Here is a 13,960-nt window from a genome sequence, read left to right as displayed (position 1 = left end):
GCTGCAGCAGGTCATTTGATCAATGGTAATATTAAAGCTGTAACACCATTTGTCGTAGTAGTAACTTTACTTAGTATCTTTAATGTATTCCTAATAATTGATACACATAGTTAAATGCTGCAGCATGTAGTGTTATTTTATAATCCCTATTTTAGAGGAGAAAGAAATACCTTTTTGTGTTACTGGTTTTAATTCTACAACAGTGCTCCACTTAAGTCCTCCTGCTATGTGGTCAGTGGAAGTGATGGCTCATGTACATACATGACTTACTGTAGGTTGTGTCTTACATCCTTACTTTGGGAGAATCTTGCCTAAATTAATGAATATTTGTGTTAGCTAATGTACTAGGTGTCCCTATTTTCTTCATAAATAGGAGTTCTTTTTTGGAAGTTAACAGCAGCACACAATAACAATACTAATGACTGTGGAGTTACTGTGTTCTTCTTTAGTAGTTGCTGCAGATAATGTCACAGTATTATAAAGTGAAACACATGGTTATTAACTACTAATAACTAAACAGTTACTACAGATCAGGACACAGTATTATAAAGTGAAACACATGGTAACTAATAACTATTATACCACAGTTACTTTTGACCCTGCAATGTGATTGGCTAAAAGTCATTATATGAGTGCCGTTATAAGTTTGTATAGCACTGTACCAAAGATCTATATGTATTACTCCGCCACATACAGGTAACCTAGCAATGATGCAGCCTTTACAAGCCAAACAGAGCAGCAGTGTAACTATTTTAACTCGAGTTTTATTTTTATTTTTTTTTTTACAAACAAACATTGTATTTTCTCACTCTCTTTAACTAAAACATTTTCAATCTTTTAATGTGTTGCTTTGGCACAACTACATCATTACAATTTATGAAAAGTCAATCAATGTGATAAAATTGTATGTTTTGGTTGAAGCTGCCCTACCCTATAAAAAACACATACAAATTTTGAGTTTGCTGTTTTTAAGAAGCATTGCTTGATGTAAATCATGTTTTGCACAAAAGAGCTCTCAGACCTATGTTCAAGAATTGTTTGACTTGCATGAAGCTGGAAAGGGTTACAAAAGTATCTCTAAAAGCCTTGATGTTCATGTGTCCATGGTTAGACAGACGACAAATAGAGAAAGTTCAGCACTGTTGCTACTCTTCCTAGGTGTGGTGGTCCTGTAAAGATTACCGCGTACAGTGCAGAATGATCAATGAGGTGAGGAAGAATCCTAGATGGTCAGCTAAAGACTTACAGAAATCTCTGGAACATGCTAACATTTTTGTTGACAAATCTACAATAAGGAAAATATTAATCAAGAATGGAGTTCATGGGAGGACACCACGGAGGAAGCTACTGCTGTCCAAAAAAACATCACTTTTGAAGCTTGCAAAAGAGCACCTGAATGTTCCACGGCAGTACTGGCTAAATATACTGTGCACAGATAAAACCAAAATTGAGTTGTTAGAAAGGAGCACACAATGGTATATGTGCAAAAAAAAAGGCACAGCACACCTTTATCAAAACCTCATCCCAACTGTGAAAAATGGTGGAGGGGGCATCACGGTTTGGGGCTCCTTTGCTGCCTTAGGGCCTGGACAGATTGCCGTCATCAACAGAAAAATGAATTTACCAAGACATTTTGCAGGAACACTTAAGACCCTCTGTCCACCAACTGAAGCTCAACAGACGAAGTATGATGCAACAGGACAAACAACCTAAAACACAGAAGTAAATCAACAACCGGATGGCTTCAACAGAAGAAAATACACCTTCTGGAGAGTCCTGACCTCAACCCAACTGAGATGCTGTGGCATCATGACCTCAAGAGAGCAATTCACATCAGATATCCCAAGAAGATTGCTGAACTGAAACAGTTTTGTAAAGAGAAATGGTTTACAATTCCTCCTGACTGTTGTGCAGGTCTGATCTGCAACTACAGGAAATGTTTCGTTAAGGTTATTGCTGCCAAAGGAGAGTCAACCAGTTATTAAATCCAAAGGTTTACATACTTTTTTCACTCTGCACTGTGAATTTTAACATGTTATGTTCAATAGAACCATGCAAACATATATTTTTGTGTGGTATTAGTTTAAGCAGACTTGTCTATTGTTGACAGATGAAGATCAGAACACATATAATGATACATTTATGCATAAATCCAAGTAATCCCAAAGGGTTCACATACCTTTTCTTGCAACTGTATAACCTAGATAAATTAGGTAGTTAACGATAACGAACACACACATAACCTAGCTAACTTAGCTAGCTAACTATCACACACATATAACCTAGCTAACTTAGCCAGCTAACTAACACACACATATAACCTGCTAACTTAGCAGTGGCGGATGCTGTTCTTTCAAGGAAGGGAAGCTCAATTTCGGCCTACATCTTAAAATGTGTCTGTTTATTTATACTTAAATTCTACCCTCCCTGAGATGGTTTCATCAAGAGGCACGGCAAACACTACATTTAATTTTTGACAGCACTTCCAGTCAGCTCACTTTGCCAGAAAGAATCAGAAAAGTCAGTCTCCAAACACAAGCAGCTACCAAAAAACACCTAAAATAGAAGCTCGATTTGTCGCTATTCGTTTTAACAAAGAATATGCCGCTAAAAGGATTAGGAAAGTCTCCGGTTCAACTCAGAACAGAATGAAAATGAATGCTCCCAGCACGGATGTTTACACCAAAAGATCACTGATTCGCTCATTTCGCTGTCAATCAAAAAGGGATTTAGTCCTCACCCCACACTAGGATTTAATTTTGGTTTGGTTTGACAGCACTCACACTTACACTGAGAAAATATGCTAAAGTGCTACACGTCGCACCTCACAGACTCATTTGGAGTCAAACTGATTAAACTGATGAGGTCAGAGGTTGTGTGAAGGCCCAGGTGGAGTTTTTTTAGTTAAAGCCCCATAGCTCCTGCATGGCCAAGCTATAACGTACCTATTGTATGTGTTTTGACCCCAGAAGGTCAGGACAAAAGCAGCTGAGGTCAGCCAAAAGACAAAACGACACAATCCACTAACAAGGCTAACAAAGGTTCAGGAATGCATGGCTGTCATGATAAACTCAGCAGACCTGCAGTTAAAAATCCAATACAGGTTTATGAAACACAAAAGGTAGAAATCCGTACAAAACCAGAGGGAATTTCAATAGCAAGCATAAAAAAAAACAGTCCATAATATCAAGCATTAAAAGACAGAAAACAAATCTAGACTCAAGATCTAGCAAGGAGTCACATAAAAGCTTGTCCTTATAGGCTCACTGATGGAGACAAAATGGCTCCTTCAGAAACAAACATTCAAAACTCTGGTAAGAACAACCTCTGGAGATGGGGAGTACAGACCCCAGCCCAGTGGACAATGGCAGTCCCCCCACAAACACATATACACACAAATGCACACAGAGCGACAGAAACACTTACGTCTTCGTCCTTCTCCAGCTCCAGCCCCATCTCTCTCAGGTTCCCCTCAAACTCCTCCCGGCGGAAGCACTTGTCGTCCTCGTGGTGGTCTGTGCTGACCGCCTGCAGGCTCAGCTCAGGGTCATGCCCAGTGGGGCGCGCCTGTGTGCGATTGTGGCGCAGGCTGCGGGTCAGGGCATTGTCGGTGAAGCGTGAGGATTGCCTACGGACACGGGAGCCACTGGGCTTCTTCACCTGGTAGGTCAGAACATAATCCACCCTTCGCTCTCCGTCTTGGAAGTACAGGCCATGCTGGCATTGAGTCGTCTCCTCTGGAGTCAGGGAGTTCAGTTGCTGGGGAGTGTAAGGATGGACCAGCATTAGACACACCAGGACTAGACACGTGTGGATATAAGTGTGTGTGTGCAAGTGGAATGTGGTTATTGCAAGCAGACTCAGTATTTAGAATACACTTGCACAACCTGAATTCAAACCAGCTGACAGATATCGTATGATCTCCTCACTGTTATTCAAATCTGAACGTTTATCATGAACCACGCCATGCTGCAGGACCTGTTAACAGGTAGCATGAACCATAGTATGTCATAGTCCAAAAGGGTCAAATTAGTCATGTTCTAGATAACTGTCATACAGTGCCACAAACAACACTAAAAGGCTATTAGAGATTACTAAAACACCTCCACCAACTCTGAAGAGCAATAAGGCCGACATCAAATTATCCAAATTATCATATAGCTCAGAAGTGTGTAACCTGGCCCTTCATTTAAGTTTTCTATATAAGTGGTATTGTATTTTTTTATATAATTACACACTAAAATTAAACAGTCTATTGGGTGGGTGTTGGCTTGGATAATGTCTTTGTATTTATAATCATCCTTTAAATAACTATAAAATATATAAACAAATTATAACATACTCAAGTCTAGATCTAAATAAGTCCAGGTCTATAAGCACATCCCCTGAATGGATAACATCCATCTTCTTTTTTGACATTTCACAGCACCACCTTTTAAAACACCACACTTGTGAACCAAAAATGGTTGTCCGTTGTACAAATCATAGGTGACTAATTCTAAACTTGCCAATCAGTTGTGAGCAGTATAAAAATGCATGATTCTTTGGAGGTAATGAATACCATTTTACATGTAAATTTATATTGAATAATAAAATGGGTTTTTTTTATATTTTACAAATTGCTGCAGATGCAATTATGTATGAATTTATTTTCATAAATAAGGGTGTGCCGAGAGATCATCATTAGCCACAGAGCTATTTTGAATGCCTTGGTTCAACATTGTTCTAAAATTACACTGCCAATGCCAATTCAATTTCCTTTAAACAGACTATACATCATCATCACAGCAAAAAACTAAATGAATCCAGGGCAGATGCATTGTCATCTTGGACAGTGCATTATTCAGTCAATCTGCTCTAATTCTAAGCTTGGTCCATTAGCATTCACCGTTTTCAGTCCAATACCTCCCACCATACTTTTAGCTTCTTTATCCCATCGATTTTATTTATGGGACAGTGGTTAATTGTTTATGATCTTCAGATATTTGTCTGGATACCTGTGACGGAACCGATTGAGGGTCCGTACAAGGAAGAAGACGGTTCCTTCACTGATGTATTGTAGCTGATACAGTGTGTGATGTGCACAATATGTTATGGCCAGATCCAGCTCTAAAAATAGAGGTTTTTAAAGGGTTTTATTTTATTACTTTAAATTTGTTATTTGTGTTATGTCTTAAAAAATGTCTCCTGTGTTTAATGTGATACACTCTATTAAGAATATTCTGTGCTTTTGATGTTTCAAAAATGCTTAGAGTTGTAATGTTGAGGGGAATAACATTCCCATCATTGTGTCTCACATTTGTTGTGTGTGGGGTGTTTGTTACTATAAAATGCATGAATTATCAATTTCTGAAAACAAAATAAATAACAAAAAAGAAATAATTGGAAAAATAGAAAGTGTAAAGGTGTGTTAGAAAATACATTTCAACTGTTCTCCACTCAGCTCTCACACACCTGGACAAGAAAGTCACCTGCATCAGAATGCTGTTTTTCAGTATTCAACACAATCATCCCTCAACAGCTCATACACAATCTGGACAGTCTGGGGCTGAGCACAACACTGTGCAACTGGCTGTTAGACTTCCTGACTGGACGACCACAGGCAGTGTGGGTTGGTAGCAACACATCTAGCATTACCACACTGAACACAGGGGCTCCCCAAGGATGTGTGCTGAGCCCCCTTCTGTTCACTCTGCTATCCCATGACTGCACACCAATACACACCTCCAACCTCTTCATTAAGTTTGCGGATGACACGGCGGTGGTGGGTCTCATCAGCAACAACGATGAGTCACACTACAGGAGCGAGGTGAGCCGCCCAGCCTCCTGGTGCAAACACAACAATCTCTCTCTGAACACAGAGTGGACTTCAGGAGATCTCACACACAGCACACTCCTCTGTCCATCAACAGAACTGCTGTGGATAGGGTGAGCAGCACCAAGTCACGTCACAGAGGACCTCTCCTGGAGCACCAACTCAGCATCACTGGCCAGGAAGGCAAATCAGCGTCTACTTTCTCCTGACCAGCTGTTTCACCGTGTGGTACGGGGCCTGCACAGCTTCCCGCCGCAGGACCCTCCAGCGCATCGTGAGAGCAGCTGAGAATACCGTTGGCACCTCTCTCCCCTCCCTTCAGGACTTATACAGCTCCCGCCTCACACGGAAAGCCCTCCGCCTGGCAGGTGATCATACCCACTCACTACACAGCTTCTTCAGCCTCCTGCCATCAGGGAGGAGACTGGGGAGTCTCGGGCGAGGACCAGCAGACTAAGAGACAGCTCCATCCATCAGGCTGTGAGGATGCTGAACTCTCTCCCTGCTCTACCCCCAATGCAAATCCTGCCCCCAGCACACACCTCACTCAGCATCCTAAACTGACCAATCAGCTTCTTCACACGTGTATAATAGGGAGAATAGATTTCATAGAGTTTCAGCCCAGATGTATCGAAAACTCAAACTGCACTTTTTATTAAGAAAATGCTCTTTTTCCAAAAGCACAATGTAATTTTTATATATCCCTTGTTTTTAGGCTACTTTAAGTGGAAAAAATATTTAATTTGAAGAATTGTTTAATATAAATATATATATATATATATATATATATATATATATATACACAAAAACAAGGTGCAGTAATGGTGAAATAGGATATATATATATATATATATATATATATATATATATATATATATATATATATATATATATATATATATATATATATCCTATTTCACCATTACTGCACCTTGTTTTTGTCTCATGTATGTCTATTTGTGTCCCTGCTGTATTGTACACATAGTGTCTCCTATACTCTTGTATTATATCTATTATCTGTACTTGCTGTAAAATTTGTGAAGGAGAGTAATGTAATTTTAATTCTCTGTATGTCCTGTACATATGCAATATTGACAATAAAACTACTTGACTTTACTTGACATTTGATAATACAATGACAAAACTGCAATTTTTTTATTAATTGCTGTATAGTTTTAAATGAAGTGTGTGTGTGTGGGGGGGGGGCATGTGTGACTGACTAATAAATCAATAATTGAGCAACAGTATATCAAGACAGCATTGATCAATAACATTTGACAAACTGATCAATAACTGCTCGACAACTAATTAAGATCGGATCACTAACAGACTAAAAACTGTCCAACAACTGTGCAATAACTGACCAATAATCATCAACATATCAATTGTTCATCAACCAGCAATATGTAACCAATTATCAACAAATAACTAATCAATAACTGATAAACAGCTGACTAATAACTATCTGATAACTGACCAAAAACTGATAAATAATTGACCAATAATAAATTGGTCAACAACCAATCATAATGTATACCATGCATGTATATCCAGTGTTTATTTCATGTTTTCTAAATATGTGTTTAATTATTTTCAGTATGTGTATTCCCATCTGTTCATGCATCCAAACTATAAAACATATTTTTCTGTTTGTTTAATTTATGTAAAACTAAACTTTACTCTAGAAGTCCCTCACTTCTACATCACAATTTATCATGTGATACTCTTAATTAAAAGGTAATAATTAAAATTATCAAGTACCTGATGGTTCAAAAAGATCTATAGGTTTGAAGCTCATTTCTTGCAGCTGTTTAAATAATTGCACTTTTATCAGGGTCTAAATGCAAAGCTTCTCAAGAACATGAGATATCTTCATTTGAATTTATTCCCAGCTTTAAGATACAGAGCAGTAAAGACAACCCCACACACTTTATATCACATTGGTTTAATATACATGTGGCTCAACATTCGGTGCATAGCTTTATAGATAATATACAGTATATACATAGGTTTATGTCCTATACTGGAAGTCACTGAGCTCCTGAGAGCGACCCGTCTTGCTGTTTTACCCTACACCCCTTTTCCTTCAGTGTTGTCACTACAGCATGTTGTGCAGGTGAGGATAACCTGGATCTCTATTTCTTAAAACTTGCAACCCCAATAATTTCATCTATTGCCGCTAAAAGATTTGACCACTTTGACCACAATGCCATTACATTGTTTTAGAACTATCTGTCTGATAAACCACAGTGTGTTTTCCTGATCTTCTGTCAGTCACTGAAGGGGTCCCTCAGGATTCAATTGTAGGTCCAGTGCAATTTTCTAATTATATTAATTCATATCTGCAGTGACTCCCTTTTGATCATACTCCAAAGGCACAAATTAGTCCTGAATCCAAACAAAAAGTATGCTATGCTATTTTTCAGAACTGCTTAATATTAAAATAACATTTAAAATGTTTTTAATCTACAGTGATCCATTTTTGTCACGTGTCCACTATCACCTGCTTGTGATAGTGACACTGCCTTTTCCAAATGTGCTGAACAACTCCTACGCAAGGTTTGAATTACAGAACTGCACGGCAGCAAGAAATACTACACCTCCTTTAAACGACCAGGTACTAGTCCACAGGACCAGACAGCATACATGGCATAGTGCTCAGAGGATGTACAGAACAGCTTCCAAATGTTCTCACAGACATTTTCAACAGCACTGCTGACTGCCAATGTGCTTTAAAACTACCACCATTATTCCTGTGCTAAAGGAGTCCCCAGTCCCTTAATGACTACTGTTGCATTGCACTCATTCCCGTCATCATGAAGTGCTTTGAGAGGCTGTTCATGAGACATATCAAAAAACAGCTCCCCTTCTCACTGGACAACATAATAACCAAAAAAGTCCAGCAGTGCCTGGTCTTCCTGCAGAGACTAAGAAAAAACATCCTTACCATGTTCTACAAAGGGATTGCAGAGAGCATCTTGAGGGAACTGGTTTGGAAGCTGCAACATTTACGATTTCAAAGCCCTTCAGCACATAGTAAGCACAGCTAAGAAGATCTACACCCGAGTCTCCACTACCAGACTCTGCAACAGCTTCGACCACCAGGCAATCAGACTCCTCAACACACAGAGTCAGAACTGAGCACCCCCCCATCCCACCCCACACACACACTCTCACACAAGGACAGAACTGAAACCCCACCACTGCTCACACAAACCTAGACCAACAATAAAATTTGAGAGAAAAATATTTGAGAGACAAATCGTAGCTGAAATAGTGAAATGGATCGTAGGTGAAATGGATGTGTTTGTTAGCAGATCATATGTGGAGCATCTTTTGCTGGAGTGGAGAGTAAACAGCTGGTCTGAAGTTCATGCCTAAGGTTGAGGAGGTGAAAAAAGGCCAGGCGGTTTGCTTTTGCTGTTTTTGCAGCTATAGCTGCACAGCTGCACCAAGAGATGTGGGTACGAGAGAGAAGCACATAGCGCATGCGTGAAAAAAAAAGATGCATGAATTCCAGTTAGACTGTTCACATTCATCTCCTACGTCCATGTATCGGATATGTATCCGATTTAGGACCACATATGAAAGTGACTCAAATCTGATTTGAAGAACATGTTCACGTTCACACAGCCATTAAAAAATTATCTGAGCCACATTGAGCAAAAAATATACTGTTACTTTGGAATCTTACCAATCTAATTTCCAACATGTTTTTTTATTTTACTATTCCTATGGCTCTCTGTGGTTATATTGCAAATGAAGGCATAAATAAAGAATGATAAATTCATTCATTCATTTGCGTCTCGGCTTAAATTAATTTTAATTGTCCAGTTTGAAATCCTGTCTTAGCAAAGAGTGATGAATAAATAATTCTCTCTTAGAGTTCTCGATTACAAATAATAAAAAAAAAAGGTTTCTTAAACTTCAATTCTGGCAGCTGTTAAAATATTGGCATTTTTATCAGGACCCAAATGCAAATCTTCTTAGGAATACAAGATATCTTCATTTGCATTTACTCCTAGCTTTATCGGTCAGGTATCAGAGCAGTAAAGACAGACGCATACAATTACATGTCACATTTGTATAATAGACATGTGGATCAACATTCAATGTATAACTTTATGGAAAATAAAGTACACACTGTGCCCCAGAAACCCTGTTTTTACCTATTAAACACTAAAACAGCTCAACACTAAAGCTCCTAAAAAAGCACTGAGACAGGAGTTGTAACACTTCAGACAGCCTTCAATGCATATTCAGCTCCTCTGAGAAATTATGTCTTGAAATGAATACGATTGTATCCAACACTGTTTATGGTTAGAGGTGGAGACAAGGGTCTGATTTCTAAATACTTTAAAGGGACTGCAGTAAAATTTAGTTTGGGATTTTCAGTAATTAATCTCTGACTGCTGAAATATTTTTTTTAGTTGTTCAATAAGAATTGTCTATCCGGACAATACCATTCTGATATACAGCAGAGTCATTTTTAAATGAAATCATCCTTCTATTCCCTCCTGACATTTGTGATAGGATGTGAGTGTGAATGATTGTGTAAAAGAAAAAGCATGTATTGTGAGAAGAGATTTTGAGAGAAGTATTGGTAACACTTTACAGTAATGGCACATGACATGACATTAATTAAGGATGAACTTATCAGTAAGTAAGTATGCATTAGCAGAAAATGAATTAATCATATATAATAATATCTGCGAGGTTAAAGTACTCACCCTTAACTAATGTGTGAACTAATGAATGAATACAAGGGTAATGAAGGCTTTGTACACTATATGAATATACCAGTAAATAATATGCATACAAAATTCCCTTCCACATATAATTCTGTAAAACATCGGCCTTCCTAATATACCTGGTTTGTTTTTAGTTCTAACCTGTCATATTTGACACAATGATATCCATTTAAAATCATACATATAGAAAATACACTTATATTTGTGATTGTACAACAGACACCTGCATGTCCGTCCTGTCATCATTTCCAGAATGCTGGCACTTCTAATACTACAGTACACACATACCTGTAGATGACTTACTGCTAATTCCAATGAGATTAGTTTTCCCAGTGGAAGCAGCAGGGCTGCACATGCACAGAGAGCTCAGCACACGGTTTAGCCCCTGTTCGTTGAGGCACAAGCTCTTAGGATGGTTTATGTTAGTGTTTTTTTTTTATATATATTTTTGTTTCTTCAAATTGTCTAAAAGATTGCCATCAATAAATTGTTACACTCACATTGTTATTTCACATCACCTTTAGTCATGTTTATATAACTTATGAATTATTACAAAAAATGGATGTGCCCTTTTACCTTTTACCAGAGTGACAGTTTCAGATGTCTTGTTGTTTTTATGACAAATAAATATCACATAGCAATAAAACAATAAAGAGTATTAAATTCTCCTGTCCACTAATCTTATTGGAATTAGCTGTAAGTCATCTATAGGTATGTGTGTACTGTAGTAATAGGACTTACTCTCCTAACACCTCTTATAAACTAACTACTTAAGTGTATTTTTATATGGATGATTTAAATGTTATCATTGTGTAAAATATCACAGGATGGAACTAAAAACAAACCACGTGCATTAAGAAGGCACATGTTTTATAGAATTATATGAGGAAGGGAATGTGGGATCTCAAGTGGAAACTGCATGCTTAATTAACATATTAATTACTGGTATAATCATAATGTACAAAGCCTTCATTCATAATAATTCATTAGTTCACACTAGGCCTGGACAATAATTCAATATTGGTATTTATCGCGATAAGAAATGTAATATGCATTATTTACAGAATCTGTCACAGACAGACGTTTTTACTGCTGATTGCGTTTTACTGAACGCAATCAGCCTCCGTAGGCTACGTCAGTGTGTGATGACGTATTCACACAGGCATGTAGCCAGATAGACTAGGCTAATTTCCCTGAGGGAACCTCCCAAGGGATCAATAAAGTTCTATCTATCTATCTATCTATCTATCTATCTATCTATCTATCTATCTATCTATCTATCTATCTATCTATCTATCTATCTATCTATCTATCTATCTATCTATCTATCTATCTATCTATCTATCTATCTATCTATCTATCTATCTATCTATCTATCTATCTAGGCTAGGCCGAGCCTTACCGAGGGGAGCTGAGTCTAGGTTAGGTTCGGCTCGGCTCCATGAGTGCCCCTGAAGCTTCCACAAGTGATTAAGCAGAAGAGATAGGCAGGAGGGAGGCAGGTCTAATTCAGTGGTGAGGAATTGGTTCGGCTTTTCAAAGGTCTGACAAACTTTAGACTTCAGCTTGCTCCAAATTGTCCCGGAGAGTGGAGCCGACTAGCAGCGGTAATGCATCTAATCTGTTCCACCACCTCAAGCAATTCCACTACATATAATGTTTTCCCTATTTTATTTCTAAAGTATATTATATTTTTTTGAGAGGAGGCTTCAAAGACTTAAATTCAATTTTCAATTCAATTAATTTAACCTTGCAGATATTAATATATGATTAATTAATTTGTTCCTGATTAATGCATCCTTACGTACTGATTAGTTCATCCTTAATGAATACCTTAATTAATGGCATGCCATGTACCATTACTGTAAAATGTAACAGAAGTATTTTTGAAGCAGACTTTAGGAGAAAAGACTTTAAAAGAACAAGAGCAGATTTTGTGAGTGAGTCTTTAGGAGAGAAAAGACTCTGAGAGGGCAGTTTTGGTTTAATTTTTAACCCAAAGGCTTCCTAAAACTTTCCTTTGTGTGGGAATTTATTTAATGCTAACTCTATTATCACCATCAAAATATGAGATGCTGCAATATTACTTATTTAATACTGTGCAGTATTTGTTAAATACTGACTGGTAGGAAATAAATGATATGGTATGGATATAACAGTGGTCTTAATGATGGTATTGGAAAGATTCCTTAAAGTTTTTTAAGGAAAAAGATCAAATTTATATAGCACTTTTTACACATGATGTCGAAGCAGAAATGTGGTATCAGTACAGAGAATCACACAAAACATCAAACCCCCAGTGAGCAACAGAGGCAAGGAAACTCCCTCAGAGGAAAAAAGATAAAGAAGTAGAACTCACTTGAAATTTTCTGTGAAAAATCACGTCCTTTAGGAAGTGAGCGTTGGCTTGCTGTGGCGATGACATCTTACTGCTAACATTCTCTTCTTCAGCCATCATCTTCTCTTTCCCACAGTCGTGCTTCAAATCCAGCTATTACCCTAATTCACTCTCTCTCTCTCTCTCTCTCTCTCTCTCTCTCTCTCTCTCTGTAGTTAAGCAAGTTAAGGCTGAAGCAGTCTGTTACTTGAGAAGCGCGATAGATGCCAGGAGCTAATATTAGCCAAAACCATAAAGGCTCACTGCAAGTCCTTCAGCAAGGATCCTCTCAGTTCAGCTCCTCACCAATGGTTCTACGTGCCTCTTGTTCTATGCACCTCCTCTTCCATGCACCTGTTGGAGTGTTAATTTGTATGAGGGTAAACCTGTGAGACAGAACTGTTACAGGAACACAACAGAAACTATCCTCAGACGGTTCCTTAGACAGTTCCTTAGACAGTTCCGGACAGAGCAGGAGAGCAGCGGCTGTCTCTCTGTGAAGAGCAGCAGAACAGGTTGTTAGGATCATCTGTCACCATGAAAATACACAGAGTCAGATTAACACACCACCCCAACACCCCCTCCCCCCACATTCACTGGCTCTCTCTGCGCAGCTGACAATGTGCTGTCACTTAGAGAAGACAAAAAGTAAATCCAGCTCAAAGCTTAGACATATTACTACTGACTGATTAGCTCATCCTGTAATTACTCAACTGCTTTCATACAGGTCAACTGCTACAAACTGCTAAAGAAACATATTTCATTTGTTTAGTTTTAGGGACAAGTGTCATGATCTGGTCTTTCTCAGTGGTGGCACTGTTTTATACACTTTATTAGACAGTTCTGCTACTTTTAGAACTTTTTCAATAAACATCTATCCATCTCTGTCCCACAAGGCCCAGCACTCAGATATTCTGTTGTAATTCTCTTGGTGCAATAATGGTTGTGCAAAAAAGGTGAAATTCTACTTGTCTGTCTGACTAAATAATGGATGGCAAATCATCATTTACAGCTCAA

At 38.2% G+C, this 13,960-nt stretch overlaps 1 protein-coding gene across 1 annotated transcript in view; it reads right to left on the bottom strand.

The window, feature by feature from the left end:
- LOC111197547 (anoctamin-1) overlaps positions 1-13,366 on the bottom strand; it is a 97,825-nt gene extending 84,459 nt beyond the window's left edge. The window contains exons 1-2 of the mRNA XM_049483867.1: positions 12,926-13,366; positions 3,427-3,759 (exon numbers count right to left, since the gene is read on the bottom strand). Coding sequence (XP_049339824.1) covers positions 3,427-3,759; positions 12,926-13,024 — 432 coding nt within the window. The 5' untranslated portion in view covers positions 13,025-13,366. The remainder of the gene's footprint in view (positions 1-3,426; positions 3,760-12,925) is intronic.
- Between the last annotated feature and the right edge of the window lie 594 nt (positions 13,367-13,960).

This window comes from Astyanax mexicanus, chromosome 10, assembly GCF_023375975.1.
Source record: "Astyanax mexicanus isolate ESR-SI-001 chromosome 10, AstMex3_surface, whole genome shotgun sequence".
NCBI classification, from domain to species: Eukaryota; Metazoa; Chordata; class Actinopteri; order Characiformes; family Acestrorhamphidae; genus Astyanax; species Astyanax mexicanus.
Note: the sequence above shows the minus strand (reverse complement) of the source record. Positions and strands in the feature narration are given on the sequence as shown.